We start from the raw sequence: 24,532 nt of genomic DNA, 5'->3' as shown, positions 1-24,532 counted from the left end.
CCTATCTAACTCTTTTGTCAAAGTAAAAAGACAGACTGATGCCTGATGCATCTTATGTGACCTTACAGAAAAAGCATAAAACTGAAAATTGATAACTCATAGTTTTTCTGAATTTAAACCTAGCACAAGTAAAAAAAAAAAGAAAAACTCAATAGATAAGATTAATATGCCATGGGCATCAACTTTTTTTACACAAAGTCAAATTAGGTGATTAAAAAGTCAGGGCTATTTTTCTCAAAACAACTGTAAGTATAACCAAAGGCCCTTTGTAAATCTACAGGTATTAAAAAGAAGTAAATTAAAAATTAGACTTTGTGACAAAGAGCCTATTTGCTTATGCATTATTAAAATCATACTACCCATACTGAAAATAGTGGGTACTAGAGAAAGTACTAGAGAGGGTACTAGAGGACAAAATTAACATTGTCTACAATTTAATAAAATGTACACAAAAATAATTTGTTGGAATTTCAAGACTGCCCATTGCTTAAGAGAATGTGAAAACCGCCTTGGCTGACGTTGCCAGATTTTTGCTATAGGAAATTCCATTCAGGTTTAGCTGAATGATCTACTAAAGTCATTCAGACTCCTCTTGTGATTTATATTTTCAAGGAGAACAAAACATCATTCTCTCATTCTGTTGCATTTATACTGGCTAGATGAACAGAGATGCAACATCATGCCCGTGTAAGTAAATTCTTGACTTCATTAAAAAAAAGTCTTTTGTTGTGTCTCTTTAATGCAACACAAATTAACTCCTTCTGCCTGTCCTTATATTTGTATGTAAATTAATGAACTATAGAAAGGTTTTGATTTATCATTGTAATAGGTCCTTAAATATATTCATAAGAAATGGAAGTTATTTGAAATGGATTGTTGTACTTACACATCAAGTACTTAAACCAAGTTACTTTAATATTCGTTATACTGAAATTAAACAACTTTGGAATACATTTCTGAACTTAGTCCCCTTGGAATACATTCTATAAAAGCAATCACCACTTAGATTTTATTTCACATGCACATAATTAAAAAAAAAAAACCACCATAAGATGTGCTGTATTTTAAAATAAGGAATCAATTCACTATCTTATTGAACACTGCAACTAAGAATAAGTTTGAACACAGCAAGTCAAACACAAGAAAGAGAAACTGGAAGCAAGCAAGGAGATAGCATAATCATTTCCCTATCTCAATAGGCAATCTCTTCTCTTTTAGAGGAAAAAAGTATTGCCCTGCAGTAATCAGGAAAACAGAAGATGTACAGGACCAAACGCACTAGGCTAAAGGAATTCTTGGGAGCCTTCTTTACATGTTCACTTAAGCTGGCCTTTTTGTTTGCTCCTACTGTTTTCCTGCTGGCTCACTCCTTAGTGGATCACTGTGTACATTCCTCTCAATTAATAATTTACTTCTATTGTCTCCAGAACCCCTATGATTTTCACTCTTCTTCACAAGTCCTCAAAGTATACACACAAAATTTTGTACATCTAAATAAACAAGTACTTGTTAAATTCTCCTGAAAGATATGCACACAAAGATACTTTAAGCAGATTATTAATTGATCTATAAAATAGATGTCTTAAAAATCAAAAGTGGAACAGGTTGCTTACCAGCACAAAATTCTTAAACAGCACTGGAAAGGCTAAACAGCAAACTTAATAGTGTTACAGGTGAGGTATAATAAAAATCAATAACACAGCATACTCCTATTGGACTTCTGACGTTAACTACATTTCAGAGCTAAGATGAATAGACTGGGAACTTAAAAACTGCACTGGTACTATATTTCAAGTTAAAATCTTTTCTGTAGATTCCAAATAGCTTACATTGTACAAGCACTTACTTTTTTATTACATAAAATACATTCAGACTCAATTCCCTTTACACTGGTGTCTAGACACATTTCAATGTCTTGAACATTAAACTCTCCACCAGCAGAGGGGGACCTCCATTGTGATTTCTTTCTTCCAACCCATTCAAAAGAATTCTAAATCCATTAGTTAACTTCAATGCATTATTCTTAAAAACCTTGTAAATAGGACTAGTACTTCTATTTCTCATTGAGATTCAAGATGGAAAACTGAAATTGGTTGATTGTCCGTTTTGTTTTGATTGCACCAACATCACATGAAGAGAAGCAATTGTAAAATTGCTAAAATCCTAAAATTCAAAAATATACCACAATCATTGAGCTTTAAGGGAACTGTATATACGCAGATTTTTCCTCACCACTGTTTTAAATGCCCACCTACTAGCTTGTTTCACTCATTCCACCATCACAGCCTTCGGAATTTTATTTTTCTATCACAGAAATCAGCATTTTTCCTCCAGATAGAATCACTAGATATAAATTGAAAACTATAATCCTAGAATATTTACAGGACTTTTCTACACAGACAGAAGGTGAAGAGCAGAGCCAACAAAGCCAACTGTAGACTTGTGCTGAAAGTCCACAGCAAAGACAGGAAATAAAACCATATTTTTAAACACATAAATAATTGTAATGATTTCTTCCACTGTAAATGCCATTTATTTTTAATCTTAACATCTGAAGATCCACCTTGGATTACGTATTGTCAAAAGAAGCAAGTGACAATACATTTTTAAGATGAAAAAGAATCATATTATGGTAAATTAATTGACAAAAACTTCTTTCTACAGATAGCACTTGAAAAATTAAGACAGCGTGCTTAAGTAATTTTGCAGGATGGTAATGATGTTGGAAACTTTATGCACAGAGGAATGTTTTAAATATAAAGACTTCTTCATTTACTTTGTAATATGTCACCCACAATATGTGCTCTAGATCACTGTTTATAATGAAATACTAGGAGCAGAAACATGAATGTAATTTAACTAATGAAAAATACCTTAAACAGGTTAAGAGGTTCTTCCTTTTTTTTTTTTTTTTTTTTTTCCTTTCTTTTTAAACAGAGCTACATTTAGAAGTATTCTTAAAATACATCCCAAGTAAAGCTTACTATTTTAAGAGATGAACATTTTAACTGGTAAAATGCTTTTTTCAATGAAAGCTGAGTGCTACAAAAACAAACAAACAAACAAAAAATTTAACCAAATCCCTTTCTAACTTTGTGAAAATATAATCAGTGCTTAACTGTGCCACTACATTGTGCTCAGACAAAACTTTGATCATAAATTCCTTTTCAGAGACCAAAATGAATGACAATGGGAAAGCAGGTTTCTATGGTAGGGCAGCTCTGTTAAAGCTTTCAATAACCATGTCAGCTCCCAGGGGCTTTAATTTGCTTCTGTGGTGGCCTTTGTTTTTATTTTTAAAGAATTCAGTAACTACATGACACAAATATACCTTTTTTTTTCTTTTTTTTTCTTTTTTTTTAGTGTTCTTTGGTGAAATTTTAATTGCTCTCAGACAGACATTTGTGAGGGGCACTGATCACTGGAAGGGATTTGCCAGCACCACAGGCAGGTGAGGCTCTGGGTATCTGACAGATACGGAATAGTGACAATTTAAATTCTTACGGGTAGGCAAGCAAGCAAGCACAACTTATTTGCTGCTTTTTAACGCTCTATTTCCCAACACAGGGTTGGATGTCATCAGATGGCATGCTTTGTCTCCAAAAACTCCTGTTGCTGCAGAGCAAGTTTCACGGAGATAAAAGAGGGAATTTTCTCTAGTTTGCACTTTTCCTCTTCATCTTTTCTCCCTTCTTGTTTGCCTGTTAAATTTACGATGAAATTCTTGGTCTGCAAAGACAAGCAGCAGATTACTGCACGACAAAAACAAACCTTGTCTTTTCTAACAATAGCTTGCCAGTCTCAGAGAGAGTGCAAGGAACATGTGGCTTGGCCATTTGAAGACAAAATTCTAGATATTGTGCGTAAATAGTAACACTTGCCTAGTACTTTGAAAAATAAAAAGTTGATATGGCCCTAAAATGTTGTACCACAGCACAGTAAATGCTTGCAGGATCCAAAACCTGCTTGCAGCACAGAGTTTAAAGGAGTACAGGACTATTGGACAATTTCTGGTACGGATCCATGGAGTATTATGAAAAATTATGAGAAATAAAAATTATTTGAGAAATTACTCCCACTACCTCAAAGCTCCTGAAATGGAACAATATGATGGTGGTATCATATCCATGTGGGTAAAGCACATGTTCTACTAAAAGCGCAGACACAATTTAAAAATCAGAGAGGATTAAATTAACAAACATAATTTTTTTTTTTTTTTTGAAAGACAACTACTTCTGATAGCCAAGTGGTAGTAGTTTGCTCAATGCAGATAGACTTCAATTTTCCTGTTATCACCAGAAATGAATGCTTTCGGAACATTTTAAAGTCAGAAAATGATAAGCATTATAATGACAATCAACCACTCACTTCCATCCCAGCAACAAAACCTGCAAAGAGCACACTTCTCTGCTTCCAACCGCTGCACAGAGCAGCTATCTAAGCAAAGTCTGTGGATGCAACAGAATGCAGTTTGATAGAAGTTGTGAGACTGATGGTCCAACTGATATCTGTCACTGTCGAAGAGAAAGTGCAGTTGTCCAGAGCACAGTCAGCTGAAAAAAAGCTAAATTTGTGGAATCCTGTGGTGTTTTGCAGGATTTCTGGCAGAGTTTTCTTGCATTTCAATAGAACTACATTGGTTTCTTGCTGAGTCTTTTGTGGAGCTCAAGCTGCAAATTCCTTTAATAGGTACAGGATTGACACACTTTTCTGCTAGTAGTACATTATACCACAAAACTCCCATATTTGTGACTCCTGAAGCGTCATCAATCTAAATTAAGGATGAAGCAACAATTAAGGTAAAGTAAAAAAAAAAAAAGAAAGAAAAGAAAATATTGGGAATCAGTTTTAAGTTTTCTTTTTCATCTCTGGAAAAATGAGGAATTTTATCAAATTTTGCAAACAATTCCACTACGTAAACTACCTAAGAACACTTTTAATATTAAGCTTAAGTTCTATTAGCACTTACATTCTGAATATTTATTAACATATATTCTGAATATAATCAAACAGCAGCTATATTCTGACATATTTTGAGTTACAGGAACTTTTTTACACAGAAAAAAAAAAAAAGGAAGATTCCATTATGGTAATTCAACCAAGCAAAAGAAATCAAAACAAGTGAAATTAGCTAAACTGCAAAGAACTTCAAGCCTATAAAATAGAGAAAATTACATCTTCAACAGGTAGACCAAGAAAATAACCAGTTCAGTATGGACTTTAGAATATATGTAAAAAAAAATGTTATGGTAGGAATAGTATTTCTGCACTATTCAACACAGTAAGTAGATAAACAGATAGTTTTCAAACTAAAACGTGATAAATTTTAAGTAAACAAAGTAATATATTACCTTGACATCCCAGTACAAACATTTTGTGTTATATAGGATAAATTACTATATTACAGAATACTCATATCTCATCACTGAGTTAAAGGGAAAAAGTAATCACACAAAGAGAATGTTAAGTCACCAGGAATCTAAACACTACACAAATCTCAGAAAGATAACTGTTCTGGATCAGACACCCATAGTAATAAGACAACAAAACTTGCTCTTCTTATTTAAATGGATAAAGGATGCAGAGTAATTTTTTATATATTTATTATTATTTATATTATTTACATTATTTTATTTATATATTTTATATTTATTATTATTATTTTATATATTTATTATTTTAATAGAATTTTACTTACTGTATATTATCTTTGCATGAGGTAACTTTGGTATGCAATTTCAGAAGGGAATAGGAGAAAATCCAAACTGAAATCAAGCAAATTAAAGTCTTTTTCAAAGGGTCAGCAAAGGTTTTGAATGGCACACAGCTCAAGTGTCATAGCAAAACCACTTCTTTAATGTAACTTGCAGCTATTGCTTTGAAACAAGTTACAAATTGAGAACTCATGCCAGTACTCTTGACAGTGTATTTCAAATATAAAAAGCAAATTACAAGTTAATTAATCTTTAGATCTTAATTCAAAAATCAAAATTGTTTTTCAGTCACACTAAACTTATTATGCCCATGGACAGCTTTGGAACATTTTTCTAGCACTTGACATATTTTAGCCACCTGATTATAATAGCAGTCAGTCACTGAATGACAATCTTGAGCAGAGAAAGTCAACTTTTCCTTCACAGCTTGAACACAATACTCAAACAATACACGATGTATTCTCAAGCATTTTTCATAACTGATGGCAGACTCTCAAATACTTAAAAATGTACTTTTCACAACAGAGAAGCTGAAATAATGGTGAAAAGGATTATTAGACAACTGCTATATTCATTTATTTTTGAATGATTTGCCAAACTTCTCCAGTCAGTGAAAACAATGCCATGAGTGTAGCAGTAACATAAGTACACTGCAGGATTCCTAATGATCACAGTTCGTAAGACTGATACCATGCTTCCTTAATTTTAGTATGGTCAACGTCTATGCACATGAAAGCACTGTAAAGTTGACTGAATCAGTCAACATTCTCTAGTAAAAGAGAAAAAATGAAATACTTAGTGAGAATACTGGTGATAGCATCAGTACAGGTCGGAGATGACATGCTGGAAAGAATCTGGAATACTGGTATGCAAGATAACCACGAACCATAGGTAATCGGTATCCTGTTCTGCATGAGGAAAAGCTTTGCTAGCACCTTGAAGGAGGTAATCTCCTTCAACTCAGGCGTGGTGAGGCCTCACCTTGAACTGTGTCCAGTTCTGGGCTCCCCAGTACAAGAGAAACCTGGACTACCAACAAAATCCAGTGGAAGCCTACAAAAACGATGAGGGGGCTGGAACACATCTCCTTTGAGGAAGTGCTGAGAGAGCTGGATCATTTTAGCCTTGAAAAGAGAAGACTGAGAAGAGATCTCATCAATGTATTCCAATATGTTAAGGACAATGGATGGGATCAGGTTCTTTCCAATGTTGCACAGCAACAGAATAAGAGGCAACAGGCTCAAACTGAAACACAGGAAGTTCCATCTCAACATGAGTCAGAACTTCTTTATTTTGAGGGAGACAGAGCATGGGAGCAACCTGTCCAGGGAGATTGTGGAACCTCCTCCTTGGAAAAGCTACCTCAGCGTGGTCCTGGGCAACCTGCTCCTAGTGTCCCTGTTTGAGAAAAAGTTGGACCAAATGGACTCAGAAGTCCCTTCCAACATCAGCTATTCCACATGGGAGAGAACATCTTTTTTGCTGGTCTGTCAAGCTCTTAATTCCTCTTTTAAATTCAATCTTTCATGAGCATCACCAGTAACTGAATGGACATCACATCTGGGGTTGCAGATGACATTGGTCCTATGTTTAAAATTTCTGTAAAATTAATATGAGAAAGTTTTCTTATTTTAAAGGTGACAAGCTGATAAATACAGTAAAAGACTAGCTTGTTCGAATTATTTTTTTAATTGAAACTGAAAGTGGTGTGTAAACAGCAGGAACAAGACGCATGGAAAGATCCAGACAGTCTTCTGCCTAAAAGCGGTGAAGAAGTGGCCAGTGCACAGATGCGAAGCCAGAAGTCTCCTGTATGCAAATTTATAATTGCAGAATCATTCAAATTCTGTTTTTTGTGTTTTCAGAAGAAAAAAAATGGGAGGAAAGAACATAAATGAAATTATGGGATTGAACTTTCTTAAGAAGGATCGTTTTGTACTCGATAACCTAGACTTTTGGTCTCTCCTCAGCCATGGTTCTTCCTAGCACAGTCCAGTTCCTCCTCTTTCATTATGTTTTTTTTCCCTCCAAGCCCTCTCTGCCTGTCTTGTTTTCCAAAACAGTGTCTAAGGGTACTCTCCCTCGTGGTCAGGTGTCCTTTCCAACAGGGTGCCTCACTGCCAAGCATTCTAGACTTTTAAGCAATTTTATGGCTGGGTTCTACCAAAAATGGACATGTCACTGACCTACCCTTTGAACACAGATCACTTCTGTAGCATCTACTTCCTGCACAGAGGTCAAAGACGTAATGATCTCTTGTTTTCTATGAGCCTCAAAATGTCGGCCAATTCCTATGCCTTATCACCTGTAACATCAGATCCTATAAGCTTCAGATACCAGCAGCCATCTTCCCAAGACAACACTGCCAATTAAAAAGCAAATATGTAACAACACAAAAACTTTATTTGGTTTTCCTAATTTCAAAAAATACAGTGCATTACTCCATAAATATTCCTTTAACACTACAAGCAAGTGAAAGGTGACTAGCAAAGGCACAAGACTTTTTAAATTTCCTGGAGAGTTTGGAAGGAATGTGCTTGTCAAAAACTGCTGGCAAGCACAATTCCTACAACAACAGGCAATGGGATATCCAACCATGCATTTTTGCTTCTTTTCCCAGACACAGTATTACCAACCTCACCTTCTTTATTTATGCAGGAGAAGAGTGGCATTACTGAATTCATTCTCTTAGTTAAGATCTCTTCCTATTGCACAGAAAGAATGATTTACAAAAAGAGAATGAGACAAACACATCTGGGGAGCATTTTAAGTTCATCTTACAAGTAATAGAAATCTGAATTTTCAGAGTCCACTAGCATAGGAAGACATTTATTTTTTATGTAAATATAAGCTACTGCATACCCAGTTTCAATCAGTTTTAGAGGTATAATTCTCAAAAAAATTTCCCAGAGGCATGAATAATGACTGAAGAGAAATGTAAGAAGGCATACCTCCCTTTTAGCAAAAATTAAAAACATCTCTTTAGCAAAAGAGCCCCTACATTTTTATAATTTGTTTCTATTATTTTGCTAAACATTCATGCTTGCATCCTTTATGTGATGCAGATTAGATCATAATATTTACACCACAAAGGTATTTTATAGCACACAATTTGCAGGAACTAAAAATTATCCTGCATGAAATTATAATGGTTTGTTGCAGGTTATATATCCCCACATACAGATAAGCAGCAAAAACTTCTATGTTGTAGTTTAAGTACCTGTATCAAAAGCCAAACAACCGTATCTTAAAATAAATGTTTTCTTGAAAAGAAACTGAAAGAAAAAATTTCCAAAAAAAAAAAATTGTAATTGGCCATGATGTCTCTTACTTGTGAGGAGTCTTTCTGCACAAAACATCACTGCCACAAACTATTTCAAAAATATTTTTGTAAGTTACTTTGAAAGTTTATGGAAAAAAATAATAGACATTGGAGCAATTTTTTTAATTATTTTTTTAAAGAATTTCCAGAAACCAAGCCTCAAAACCTACTCATGTTTTCAAGAAGCTTAAGAATAAATGAGAATTATTAATGCTCTTCATATGAGGTAATACGTGTTCTTTCACTGCTTGTGATTGGCAGTATCTTGGATAGAATTTTATTTATAAGCTAATTTGAAATGATGTTCCTTTGTCTCGATTCCTAAATAAAATTTTCAAAAATCAGTCCAGTAAGATGATGTTAGCTATTTCTCAGTGACCAAACACTTTGTAATAAGCAAATTGGTTGGCAAAGATGACTTAATTCAGACACACAGAGTAAGTGAATAATTAAATTGAACAGAAAAGCTAATAAAGAGTGTATAGACATGGCACAGACAATGTTATTTAGAGAACGGAAAAAGTAAGTGGGAAGAGAATAGTTGTAAATCTTCAGTGTGCTTTGATTCAGTATTCTGATTTATTAAAGGTTTCCCCATCATTTTATGCTCTAATAAGTTTTCATGACTAGCATGACCTAAAGCCACAAAAAAAGCCGGTCAACTGCTCTTTCCTAAACTACATCTCTACAAAGATGCAGCAACTGGTTAAAATAACTAATTAAGTGGAAAATATATTTTGGTAAAATTCTTTCATTCCAGTTTATAAAAATCTCTAAGCTACAGTAAAAACACTGTTTCAAAACAAATTATTTCTAAATCAAAATTCTAATCTTAAGCAATTTTACAATGCAGTGGAAACTGGACTAACCCACCGAGAAAGTTACTGAGAAATGCAGCATCATAGACAAAAAAATGTATTTCATTTCCCACATTCAAGTTTAGTTTATAAAGGATGAAGAAGTACAACATGTTCACTGCTAACAAAAAAAGGAGCAAAATAAACTAAAAATAATCTGTCACCACATATTAATTCAGTGCAAGTAAAAAAAGACAATGTTCAGCGCAATGAGCCCAACACCCTGTTGTTTTCTGTTCCTTTTAACCAAGTAAAGGCACTCCCCTAATGTCAACAAAATTGTCTGAATGATGAAGGAGAGCACAGCTCCTGAAGTGAGATAATAATTCTCTGCATGTTAGTCAGTTCTTAAACACTGAATTTTGTATATTTACCAGTTGTAATAAGACTCAGGCAGATCAAACAACAAGAACAGTCCCCGCAGCACAGTCTAAAAGTTAACACAGTTGTACGCCAATTGTGGAAAACTGATTTTTGACGGCCAGCAGGAGTAAGAATCAATTAGTGAAACTTCTGGTAGCAGATGGAAAAAAAGTACCTTACCACTAAGACCACCCATTTGTTTTATTATCTGCTGCTTCGATGCACAATGATAATATAGCTAAAAGGCTGCATTTTGATTTTTACTAAGGCTGGCCAGATTAGAAAGAGAAACGACAAGAGTTTGCTATGAGTTAAAGGCTATCAATAGAGCAGTGTAAAAGGATATTCCGCATGATAGCTGTACCCTGCAAACCAAGGAGATCCAGGCCTTTGCCAATTAAGCAAATGAAACAAAAGGGCTAATACAAATTCAGAAATACAAAGTAAATCCCAACTTTCTCTTTTTAAAGTGGCAAAGTAATCATGAAAACTTTGAAAATATTAAAAATATTGAAAATATATTGAAAATATAAAAATAGCCCAAGAAAATGAAGAATATCAGTCCGTCTTAAGGACAGGCTCTCAAGGCCAACTCAAATGTCAGGATATCCACTACATTTACTATCAGGAGAAATTATGCTTCAGAATATAATAAAGGCAATGGAATGTATTGGTCTCTGCATTATTAAATGCAAATTTAAGATAAATCTGTATTAATTTAATGACTAAAGGCACAAAGATTAGTATTTAATGTTTGTTCCAAGATGAATAATAAATTGTATAAAAAAAGAATTCTAACACACTGCAGAGGACCAGAAATCTACATTTCTGAGCAACTGGCACTAGAATAGTTTTCTTTTAAATATCCATTTGTATATATGTGTGCATATATGTATGGGTATACACATACTTAAGTATACATACATAAAAATAAATTCAAATAAAAATTGTATATCATACAAACATGCACATGCATACTCTCCACTGATCTTAAAATAAGCAGCACGGGCACATAATTAAAGGGTCCCCAGGGCTCATAAAGAAAGTGCAACGACCTTGTTAGTGTTTGGCCTTTCTTTCGCACCCAGTCTCATTGTAAAACAGTCAACCATGAAAGTACTTTAAAAAGCTGGTTTTCTTTTTATATTTACAGCACGATTTCATAATGTACCTTTCATGTTTTAGAGAAGCTGGTACTCCTCTATACCTTCTTGGCAAATTCAACAAGAACCACAAACTTTCTAATTTACAACTTTCAGAAATCTGAATGCTTTTGAATACTGGGATTTTCAACTTTGCAATTTAATGACAACCCTGCCTTTGGCCTTTCCTGACCTGTTGTGAAGTAAATCAGGCACACTAATGTGGGCTAACAAGTCTTTTTCACACTGTTCGATCACCCTGCATCTTTTTTCTCCGCAGACACCGCCTCTCTCCCACTCTCTGTCTAGCCATCCTCCCTCAAAGCAAACAAAATGGTCACTGTAACCCTGCATTACTGCTCATTAGATCACAGGTTAGTCAAGTGGAACTGCCCGAGGTTCCCAAAGGAGAGCTATACTTCAAAAATCTGTCCATGTCAAATGAAGAAAAAACCGCTGAGCGTGGGGTCACCCAGATCAATGATCAAAAGAGACTGAGAATAGTGGAGGGAAAAAAGAAGAGAAAAAAAACAAACCTTTTTTGTTAAAAAAAAAAAAAAAAAAACAACAGAAAACAGCCTTCTGTATAATAAATCAGAATACAAAGATGCTAAGCTTTTCCCCCCTCTTAACAACATTCCATTTTTGCTTTAAAATGGAATACCTTGTTTTTCAAGATTTCCTAAAAGTAAGATTACTTCTGAGTGTTAGGACTGCAATTTCAATAAAAGCCAAAATTACCTTAACAAGATTAGCAAAAGAAATAATTGTCGAAAATCTTAGGGATTTTCTCTCCATAATAGAAATATTTAATTATTCAAAAATTGCAACTGAAAATGATTTTAATTGCAGCTTTTGAATTTCAGTTATGATTTAAATTTAAACCGATTGCGCACTCTGAACTTCATGAGAACTGATATAGGTGGAACATCAACAGAAAAAGCAGTCAACCGCTTATGTAGCTTGAACTCTTCTAGTACGACAGAGGTGCGGGCACGTGGAATACTTGACAAATGTGCAGCACCATTTCTGTAGACTCTGCTCCTTCTCTGAAAAGATACAGGAATTACCAAAAGATAACACAGAAAAACACAGAAAAGTACAAAACCAAAAAGCTTTTCTTCCAACAAAATAATAATTTCACCACAAGTAATGAATTTGGATGCATGGAACAGACGAAATTACTCAAAGAGGTCTGCCTATAAAAGTTCTGTGCACACACAAATTTTTGGAAGTAACACTGAGTAACGTTGAGGTAATGGCCTTCTCAAGAAAGCTCAGTGACTAAATCAATGATTTTTAAAGTTTTCTAGATGCCTTACAGCACATATTAATACCTGAACAAGGAAATCCAACCTGCACTTTTAAAAAGATCTACAAATTCATACACTGAGGTTTCAGTTTGAAGACAATTTCTGATCCTTGCCACTTCGTATCTGAGCAGAATTTGAACAAAGACAACAGAGAACACTAGAAAAGCAAAGACATTAAGAAGTTAATGCACTGCCATGGACTGGACCATTCCATGCACTGCACTCTATTCTCCTACAAAGCAGGGGGGAAAAAAGAACGTCCTTTTTAAATTGAAATACACTAACAAGTTTTCAAGCAAAAATAATTCCATCAAGTATGTTTTTTAATGTTTTCTAGTTTATTTGGATGACCTCTCAGTAATAATTTTCTGTACTAATTCAAACTTTTGAGCTGTTCAGATCCCAAAATAACAAGTCACTGTTTCATGTCAGACTGCTGTTATAGAATTTCTAACATACAAACAATGTTAAGAAAACATTTACACTTACGAAGTCCCTGGGTACTTCTACTTGTATTGCTGAACCACTGAAATAAGGGGACGGTAGAACAGTTTCCTCTTTTTGAGAGAAATACCATTATGCATTAGATAGATTCTGAAGAAATAATGAACGCTGTTCTAAACATACATCCCTGCAGAAGAAAGCCTCAAATGAAAAGCAAAAACTCCATTCTCAGCCTCCTTGACCGTTGGCACACTTCACCACTTACAAATGAGCTGAACTCCCTTCTGTTATTCATTTCTGCCTCATCCCTAGATTGCTTTTATGTAACTGCCCCAAAAGTTTGGGGGAGTAGCAGGGAGGGAAGAGTACAAGTTTTGTCACTGATCCATTTCTGTTCTCCTGCTACTATTTATCCCTGGATTATTCCATTTTCAAAAGCCACAACACTCAAGCTTACAATCAGACAACAATCTTTGAATTCAGCTTCCTTGACACCCAGTTTCTCTCACAGCCCACTCCTGTTAGTGAATTCTCAATCAGTACAACAGGCTGCCTGGAGAAGCTGTGGATGCCCCATCCCTGGAGGCATTCAAGGCCAGACTGGATGGAATCTTGGGCAAACTGGTCTAGTGAACATGGCACAAGTTTAGAATTAGATGCTCTTCCAAGACAAGTCATGCGTTGATTCCATGATCTTCAGAAATGCTGAGTGTTAAGAGGCAGCTAAAGAATCTCATACCCAAGCTGAACTCTGATCACCTTTTGCATGAAGCAAGTTTAAGAAATCTTTCATATATATTATCTCAACTAGCTTTTTTTAACTGTTGGCAATTATGAACAATCTTAACCTATGTTGCCTCGCGCTGCAGATACTTTATTTTTCAAGCATGTACTAAATTCCAATTTTAACTATCTATGTGAATACGAAACGGATAGATTTTCTCCATTCAGATATTCCTCCTCAGCCTCCTTTCTGAAATGACCATAAACAATGCTTTTCATGATCCATGAAGTACAAGTACCTAGTTCCTAGGAATGCAGTGAGAAAATTCATATAATACACTTCATGGCCACTCAAATGTAATGATTATTATGTAATCACAATCAACATCATTTTACTTATTAATTTCTATTACAATGAGTACCAAATAAAAATAAAACAGAAAAGTTTATGCAAAATGATCAGCCAGACTCTTACATTGGTGAATAGAAGAATCATCATTTCAGTATTAAAAAGGCATTGTTACTTTTGCATTTTTTTAAAAAAATCATCTTTTCAGAAGCAGCAGCTCACATTCTAGTGCTCAAGAATTCATTCTACCAAAATTACAAGAAGGATGTCTGAAAGGAAAATACATCCTAAACCATCCTATACCATTTTATTCTTCATGAACTTGACCCAATGCATTACTAAATACTTTCCCATCTTTTTCATCTGATCAGGATACTTTTTTTTTTTTTTAAATAAAAATTATAGAATTCTATTTGGAAAGCATTTGAATAGCCACTAGTTTATTCCATTTGAAATTGTCATTTATTCTGAAGCAAATGCATCTTCTTTTGTTCATGCAAAATGTCTCAAGTAATAATTAAATTTCTGAGCAATCAGGAACTCCTCTGAAGAGTAGTTTCATAGACTTAATGGCCCAGAAGGATCATGTGGTCAGATGTGTATCTATGGGGCCTTGGGATTTCATTCAGTAAATCTTGACTAAAGCTTATCAACTTTTGACCGAACAAGAAATGTTTCAGAAGCCAGTTCTCCTCTGCTCCTGTAGTTTTTAATGCATACATGTAAGCATTCATAAATATACAAATATTTATGAAAAATATTTATTAAAAAATGAACACAGATTTTTATATCTGAAAGTACTTGAATGTTTCTATAATCACTGCTTTTCTTACTGAACAGACTATGCCATGCTCTAGTTTCATTCAATTTTTAGTTTTAGAAGTCAAATTCCTTCCCTTTGAATGATGTTTTATTTTGTCTTGGCAAGAAAGATTTAAAAGAAAGTTCATTTTTCTAGGTCCACAGTGAAAATAAATGCTTTTGTCCTACATTTTTCTCAGCCACAGTAGAACTACTTACACACTTCAAACCCTTCACTGCTAAGGAACAGGGAAAAATTATTTCCTAGAATTTCCTGGGTAACCTTCTACCACTGAGGTTCATTCACTAGCAGAGTAAGCAAAGAAGTCAGACGAGACAGACGGCAGGGGGAAAGGTCAAACTCTCACTGAGTTTATATGTGCTGAGTTATAGTTAAAATTACACACTATTTTTCTGCAACAGTACCACTTCCCGGAATGCTCCCATTCATTCTCACCTTCTTCCTGCTCCTTATCCTGCTCCTTGTGATCTGACTCTGTCCAGAAAGAGGACCAGAAGGAAGGAGGAGAACAGTAAGTTTTATGCCCGAACTAGTTAATCACGTGGCCACAATTCCTTGCAATTCCTTACTTTCTTCTTTCCTCTCATGCCAGTGACTCAAAGGTAACAAACACAGCTTATACCAAATTTGAAATTTCTAATCTAAATATTTAAAAGCTCACTCTTGTATTTTGCAGCAGTAAATATTTACCATCCAATTTGCTATTAGTATAATTATTCTAACAATGCAACACTGAAGGACCCTTTAAATATATACATTGGATGCAGACTTGTAACACTATGAAATTGTTTTGCTATTCACATCCAACTAGGACTCTACTTGCAGATTATTTCACTTTCTATTGATTACTTTCTTTTTAATTGCATTATATTTTATTTATATTACTCTATTTTAGGACCTTTTATATCTAAATCCTCTAGCAGCTCTGAAGAAGTTCATCAATCAGAAAGGGATTTCCTAAGAAATGTGTATATAAGAAACATTTCAGCATTCTTCTAAACATGGCAAAACTAATATTTCTTAAACATCAGTTTAATAACATCCTTCTCTCCTGCAAATGTGTTCACAACTGAAGCCTGACAAATAACTCCACAGTTCTCACAAAGGCCACAGTTGTGAAGGAAGCAGCCAATACTCAAAATAGCAGAGTCCAGTTCCAAAACAATCTTTAAATATCAGGGGATACACCTTGGACGAGAAGTAGTATTTGCTGTGAAGGGATTGCAAATATTAAGGTCATTTAGGTCACTATGATCTCAAAACAGGGTAGGAATCCATATTTTGGCTATTTGCTGCAGTAATTTGAAGATAAATTACTTCACAAATTGTTTCTTGACGAACCAAAAATCTGCCCCCAATTTAACTTTGCTGTAGACGTCCCTGTCATAAAGTACACAGATTTGCAACAGCTGGTGTTTAAGAATTCATCTAGGTGAACTATTTCACAAGGTTTAAGCAGGGCAAGAATAGGGCTGACTGCAGCTGGTACTTCCATTTTCATTCTTGGCTGAAGGCTAAGTTTTTGCATTACCTGCTGCTGGAGGACACAGAGATACTGCATGCTCTCTGAAGCTTAACCTCTTAACATTGTACTACTCAATGCTGTTCTAAGATTGTTAATAATGACACCTATAATAATATCCACACATCAGTAAGTTGAAAGGTTTTCCAACCAAAATCTATTTTTGCTTAAGTAGCAGAAAATACAAGACATAAACTATGGCAAAATAGCATGAAGAATGATTTCTGCCTTGCAAAATAAAAAGAAACAATTAAATCTTTGAATTAAGCCTACTGTGCAGCTACCTTGGATCATAAGCATCAAGACCAGAAAGAGCAGTTTTGACAGATCTTCATCTCTCTCTCATGAGAAAGAGCCCCCACTGACCCTGTCAAACCTGGATGTTCTCATTCAACAATTATGTAGCTTTAGGACACTTAAGAGAAGAATAAGATATTTATTTACACAATGATTTCCAAACAAGAGAGAGGAAAATGGCAGTGTAATAGATTCTGGTCCCTACTTCACTAAGGTGGTTCTTTCAGCAAGCAGAGTCACCCTCCAATTTTCTCTTAGCAGAAAATGACATTGGACAGCATCCACAACTCAAAACCCAAACACCTAAATTACTCCAAAATAGATAAAAACACCACAATCCATATAATCAAGAAATTTTGCTTTGAAAATACTGTTCGTAAGTCAAAAATGTTTTTAATCATGCTCTGATGAAAAAAAAAGGAAAAATAAGAAAGACTTTTCTCTGGAATATGACAAACTAAATTACAGCTTTAAAGTAAGACCTCATTTGCAAGAGATAAAAAGCATTTGCGAGTGGCTCACTACATAATATCTTTATGCCTTTTTTTTCCTGAAAATGATATTTAGAAAGATAACAATCTTAAAATAGATTGAGAAGAGTTTTGGTTCATGACTGCCATTCTCTACATTTAAAGTCCTACATTTACAGTCTACATTTAAAAGTCCCAGCATTACTAAAAAAGGGGATTTAGAAAACACCTTCAGTGATTTCCCCTGGAACTAGTGTCAACAACTTTTAGGTGTGAAACAAACTTATCTATTGCCTGCACATTTGGATAACTAAAAGAAAACTCAACAAAAATTACACTCTATGGGTGTCTACACATGCAGTCATGAAAACAGCCTTAAATATAACAAATCACAAGCTCCCTCAAACCAGCACCCCAACAGGCAATGTAGCTGCTTCACCACTGAACTGTCAATACTTCATGGTTCAGTACTTTCAACCTTCACTAGTTAGACATGGCTTCTACAAGTCCTCAGAAGATTCACATAACTGTTTGCCTCTTAAGTACAGTGGCTGTAGACAGCTTTCAGTCCATCCTACTTGGCACTTCTAAATATTGTTCTGACTTCAGAAGTGACTTGTATTTTGCATACTGGTTCATAGGAATATACTGAAATACCCAGCTCCTAGTGTTATAAACAAAGTAGCACAGATTCCAAAATTAAAAATAAATAAATAAAAGTTTATAGTCAGAGCAGTGCTTTTATTCACTTGCAATGCAATTTACAATGCTCTTCTCACCATAAACCTGCATTAATCAAAAACTGATTAATCAAAATCTCATCTACAATCAAAATGAACTTTGTCATGACAACAGAATCACACTCCATCACTGTTATATTTTTTATATCTCAGAGAGAGAAAATTACATACACTGTTCGAGAATTGCACCCAGATCTCTGGCAACAGTGTCCAAACTTCTATGACACTTTTGAGACACCTTCACACTACCTTCTCCTCTGGTGAGTAACTTATTTATTTGTATTTCCTAATTCAGAAGGGTTCCAAAACAACACTAAGCAGTGATTTCCAAATGACTAATTCTTCATTATTGTAATTTTAATAATGAGGCTATTTTACAACATATCTGTTGACTTAAATACAGTTGCCTGACTTTTGCGTTCCAACTGACATGCACAGTCTTTACTTCAACAACACTCACTTGAAATTACTTAGCGGATATTTAAAAAGATTTAATTATGTGCTACTGTCACATCATCAAAACAACTTATAAGTATCTTTGATATGAAAAAGTGGAATAAATATGGAATAAACACCACAAAATTTGACATAACATGATTTAAAAGCTCCATATTTAAAGTAACTTCTTTATTCATAGTTTTTAGAACAAAATGCCAAATGCTTTTTTTGTTTGTTTGTTTATCTTCCCTCTAGTGGAAGATACCTCTGTGGCAGCAGGGCTGGAACTAGATGATCTTTAAATGTTACTAGGATTTTGATTGAAAAACAAAAACAAAAACAAAAACCAACAACAAAAAACTAAGCTAAAAGTACCTAACCAGGAACTGAATACAGACGAACAGGATTACATTTACTGATCAGTATTTCAGCTTAGCTTCTCCTGTAACTTTTTCTGATAACTTCAGTAACATGAAGTATATTCTCCAATGATGTCTGCAAAATCAATTAGATTGAGCTACGTTTCATGATTAAACAGCTGATTGGATATTTTTTCCAAATAATTACTGTAGTTTGAACTGAGCTATTCATGACACTTTTTAACTCTTATGGCATACACCTTCTGAAGTACTTTCTCTACCTATGGAATGCATGGAGTAAAACACATGAAACACAAAATTTAGCTGAAAAGCTAAAGCAACTGCACTTCTCAACAATAAATATAACTAACATCTGTTGCAGAAACTGCTTGGCACTTGTTCAGTTTTGTGAGGGATTTTTTGTTACAGATAAATATTTTTCTACAATTCCTATTACACACCACTCAACTCGGACATTTTCTTTAATTATACTCCAAGGGATCTTTCGGATCCATTAAAGAAAGGTAAATTGTTGTCTAAAAGAATACTTGCTTCTTTTAAATTTCAATTGCAATTCATTTATTTTATGACACAAAAAATATAAAGACAATATCTAAATTTAATGGAGTCAGTTCTGCAAAAAAAGACTAAGAAAATTCTCAATGCTCAAGAGATTAACTTTGTTAAATCTTTAAAAATGCTCTTTTGGAAACAAGAAATAGTCATACAAATATACAGTATTTTATTTTCACTCATGCCACACCTCACTAATGAGAACAAAAGCACACCTTTAAGAAAGCTAGAAATTTCTAAATCAACATCTGCAAAACTGAGTAAGGCTCCTACTTTGCATTCAAGCAAGCACATGACATCATTTTTTCAGGGACAAAATACCAGGAATAGTTGTGTGACAGTCTCCCTCAGTTCATCAGAATACTCTTTTTTTTTCCTCATTATTCTTAAGTAAAGAATTTCAAAGACATACACTGACATCTTAATACGATATTTTTTTTCTGAACCTATGCATTAGTTGTGCACATTTAATAGAATTATTGTATTCAGCATTTCTTAATGACTCAAAGTAGTAATTGAGATTTGTTTGCTATGAATATACATCATACACACAATACAAATATATTTAAATGCTACAGAAAGAATATAAAAATCTATTCCTCTACTGAGATGTCATGCAATTAGTAATGACAGAGAGGGATGAGGAGGGAATGAGGGTAAATGAGGATAAACAAAAAGAAAGGTTTATTCTAAGTACATGAAGGATTTATTATATGCTGAAAAGTTTATTCACCTAGGCTCAAATGCAAAATGAAAAGTTACATCTATAAATTGCAAACTAACTGGCACATGTCACTTGGCAGAAAGACAGTGATTCACTACTCACATGAATCCAGAGAATAAACATTTCTCAAATAAGATCAATAATCATACAAGAAATGATTGAAAATACTTAAATAATAAAAAAGAACATGTCCATTGATGGAAATTGTAATTTGCATTGCTCTGTTACAAAATAAAATCATAACACTTAAGGTAGATTTGGATAAATTAAATTAAACATGATTTAAATGAAGGCATGTCTCAGGGTAGTGTCATTGGACAAGAAAGAATTAAGAAAAAATGCTTTACTTTTATCTTGAACATTAAAATAGAAGAAAATAATAAATTTGTGTATTAAGATCATTCCCTTAAAATATTAATTATCATTTCCTAAATCTATTTTTGGCTGAACGAGACCTAGAACTTGAGGTTTCAATCCCTGTATCATTTGAGCTTAACTTCATTTGAGTAACTTTATATACTAAATCCAAATTCTTTTCCTTTTTTAAACATAGATTCTTGGATTAAAGGATCAACAATTTAATACAAATTTCTGCAGTTTAACACGTATAATTTTCACTTACTTTCTTCCTCCTGTATTAAAAATCTCACTATATCTCAATCCCATTTACATTTCTCCCTTTTAGCACAAACTTTCTATTCTCTTTTGGCAAAAGAGACATAATGGCAAAAATGCAGGAGAGAAAGCACATACAACTGTAGCGTACCAATAGCAGTTACCCTACATAAGATTAAGTTGTGCAATTAATTGAATTAGCATTCTTTATAAAGGTAATGCTTTGGACAAAGAAGTACGTCTGTGACAGCAGAATTTAGAATAACAATCAGCAACAAAGTAAGGTGCTGAAAGAGTCTTGATTTTGCTGTGTGAAAAACATGACTCAAAGAACAAACAAGATTTCACATACAATCTTTAATGTGAAGAGTCCTTTAAATGACATTTACAAACAGAATGACAAAACTGAATTTTAATTTCCTCTTATAACTTCAGAAATTGAGTCTCTTATGATGAATAAATAACTTTCTGCATTTCCTCAAAGACAAATGACTTCATTGGAAAGTATCAATGAAGATTTTTTTTCAGAAACTTAAGGGCAAATGATACACTGAATAGAAAAAATATATGATTTACCAAGTGGTGGATACAAGATAAAGATATTACTTTTAAGAAGAAAATCAGAACAGGTTAAGAACTTCAGAAGAAGAATTGCAACTGTGCTCTCACACCAGTATATAAAAGTTAAGGAAAAAACCTGTTATGTAAAAGGTTCCTCACAACAGCAAACAATATATTGGTTTAAGCAATTTCAAAGAATGGAGTAATGAGATAGACTAAAACTAATAGCAAAAAAACCAAAAAACAACAAGCAGAACAAACAACAAAACACCCATAAAACACTGTCCTAGCATCTTTTGATAAGAGTGGTTAAAAACATCTTTTTACCCTCAAGCAAATCATGGAGAAAATGCAGTGTGCAGACAGTAAATACAAACAGGCAAGGTAATGTCACAGTAACCTACCTCTTGTACAGAGCGAGCTGCTGGTTTGTCTTGATGATTGGCCAGTATTAAAAATGGCAAAGTACATAACTGTGGGTGCTGGAGAGCTGAATGTAGTTCATTCCTAGCAGTTTCTAGATCGTCTTCAGAGGAGGCACTGTCTAATACAAATATTACTCCTTGGGATCCTTGGTAGTAACGACTCCAGTATTTCCTGATATTGTCAGCACCTTTCAAAACAACAGTAACCAATTAGAACAAATATAATCTTTAGAACAAATAACATCTTTAAAACTTGTAATTGAAAATAACCCTTCTATTTGTAACAACCAAAGCAATCAACTAATTTTTTTTTTTCATAAATATACATCATTGAAAAAACAAGGAAAAAAGCACCTATAAATCTGGCACACACACACACAAATTAACATCATTTAAATAAGCAAAGAAAGTGACTGAAGGCTCTGAAAACTTCTGCTCTGTAAATAAGCACTGGTAGAACTACTACAATAATTCCATCTAATCTAGGCTAATCCTGTACTTTCTCACTGAAATATCCCAATATTAGCACATGAACAACATGGCCTTTGCCCATTCTTTCTACCTTAGCCCTATAGGTGTAAACTGTAATTTCCTTCATGTCAGTTGTTCAATATTAAGTATGACAAAGTCTTTTATTTCACATCTCCAAACTTTCAAATACCTTGTAATCAAGGAAAAAAGGTGTCAGGAAAGCCTATTAAAATTACAATTACATGTAAAATGATAAGAATGGTAATACACTAGTGAGTTGAATAGCGAGTGATAAGATAAGGTGGTAATTTTCAAAGGTATTCATTTCAACTATTTTGCTCTGTCAACCACACAGCAGATTCTGGAAAAGCCAGCTCCACAATACACATGGTGAATGACTACAGGCTTATGTGTGACAGTAAGTCTTAGGGCACAGTTCAGCAGCACTCAGTCAACTCAACAGAAGCCAAGCAATAAGGTTATATCTAGAAAGCTTTTGTGTACCCTGGAGAACAGCATATGTTACAATTTCAAGGTAGGAAAAAAAGATATTTGACAGCTGTCAAACTATCTAAATTAAATTTGGACACAGGCTACTCTTTGAATGTCTGAATCTGGCGCTAGACTCATGGGGTCTAGCATTAAAAAGTGAACAGTAGCAGCAATACTCTAGAAGAAAACTTGACATGTTTGCAAGACAGTGATTTGTACAGATGTGCTGAAGGTATCCTTTACATACACCACAAATCTTATGTAGGGATAAGGAAAAGTGAGCTTCAGTGTAGACACAGATACCAAGTGCTGATAAGAAAACTTTTTTTTCCAGTGAAACAAAACAATTATCACAGATGTTCTGACCAACACGTAGTCACAAAATGACAAGGTAATGTAAAATAATTACTGAAACACTGCTATGATACTTAAAATATTCATTGGATTAATGCACTGTACAACTGAAAAGAGCTAGAAAAAGGTGAAGACTAGTATTTAAGAAGGAATTCACACCATGTCCTTTAAGCATCCAACACAGACTATTCAAATCTCACTGCACAGTTACTCCCTTCTCTGTATTCATGACGCTGGAACCTCAGGCATCCAATCCCTCTATTTTGTGCTCAGCACAGTTTAGGTGGCTAATAAACATTGTGAATGCACACTTTTTCCTATAGGGGAACATTTTGTGCTTCATTCGTAGTGGTATGAAGCTATCTTTATTTTCCTCATTTTCAGTACTTTCAGGAGAACAGAACAGCATCACAAAAAAATGTCACTGAAAGGAACTCAAAGATGTCAGATTTGTTAGCTGTCAAACTTCCACTAAGTCTCCATCAATAGCACAACAAATGTCACAAAGACCTTACTTCAAGGTAGATAAGCCTGTGCATGAAAACTTCTACTAAATTGAAGTTCCTGGAAACCATCTCTCATCTTTTCTCTGCCTCCCAGATTTTCCCAATGAGATTTCTATGGAAGTCAAGTTTTCAGTTTTTCCCTCTTAGCAATCACAGGTGCCGTCTCAAACTTTGAATCTCCAGCTATCCAGATATTTAGAAACATTAAGAAAACATACAGGTTTCAAGCAGTTGTAAGTTTTAAAAACATATTTATATTTGCCTGTGAAAAGTCAGTTTGATCCACTTAGGCATGCGTATTATGTATATTATACTGCCATTTTAAAATAAAATGTGATTTAAAATAAAGATCTCTGGCTCTAATCATGAGATTTTAGAGATTTAGAGACAGTAAGAAAATACATGCCATACAATATGTGCTAATATTTATTCAATTCTAGACCTGAAGTTTTAATAGTTTGTAGTAGGCAGTGCCACAGTGGACTGGATTTTATGTCTGACAGCTGTTCTGAAACTCACTCTTTTTTTTTTTCCTCTTTCTCTAGAAAGACAAACACACCAAGTCCTCTAGGAGAGAGAATCATTGAGTTTTCCTCTTTTCCTATTATTTCATCTCTATCCTCCCTCACCTCTGCTGGAGATGCCTTAGCAGCTCAGATTGCAGAAACAGCAAAGCAGCTTGCCAAGCTGAATACCACTACCAGCTCACAGCATGGCTTAGATGCACCCTCATCTTAGCTGAGTCACTTTCAGCTACAGCACTCATAATCTCCAACGGAAAGCTCTTTATGCATCTATCTCCACAACACTTAACATCAGCAGGCATATAAACAACACAGTAAGTCTACCACAGCTGTGTTATTTCTGTCTGTCTAGCCCTTCTGCTGACTAGCTCACAAAAGTTTGAATCAGCTTTAGGCTTTGAAAGGATCAAA

General features: G+C 34.3%; 1 protein-coding gene across 3 annotated transcripts in view; it reads right to left on the bottom strand.

The window, feature by feature from the left end:
- Nucleotides 1-24,532, bottom strand: part of ARL15 (ARF like GTPase 15) — a 221,428-nt gene that overhangs the window by 108,439 nt on the left and 88,457 nt on the right. For all 3 annotated transcript variants that reach the window (XM_090130916.1, XM_090130915.1, XM_090130914.1), the window contains one exon: nt 21,754-21,962. In XM_090130916.1, the coding sequence (XP_089987042.1) occupies nt 21,754-21,962 (209 nt within the window). The remainder of the gene's footprint in view (nt 1-21,753; nt 21,963-24,532) is intronic.

This window comes from Phasianus colchicus, chromosome Z (genome assembly GCF_987193195.1).
Source record: "Phasianus colchicus chromosome Z, bPhaCol1.hap1.1, whole genome shotgun sequence".
Lineage (NCBI taxonomy): Eukaryota > Metazoa > Chordata > Aves > Galliformes > Phasianidae > Phasianus > Phasianus colchicus.
The sequence above is the reverse complement of the archived record's forward strand: the minus strand, read 5'-3'. Positions and strand labels throughout refer to the sequence as shown.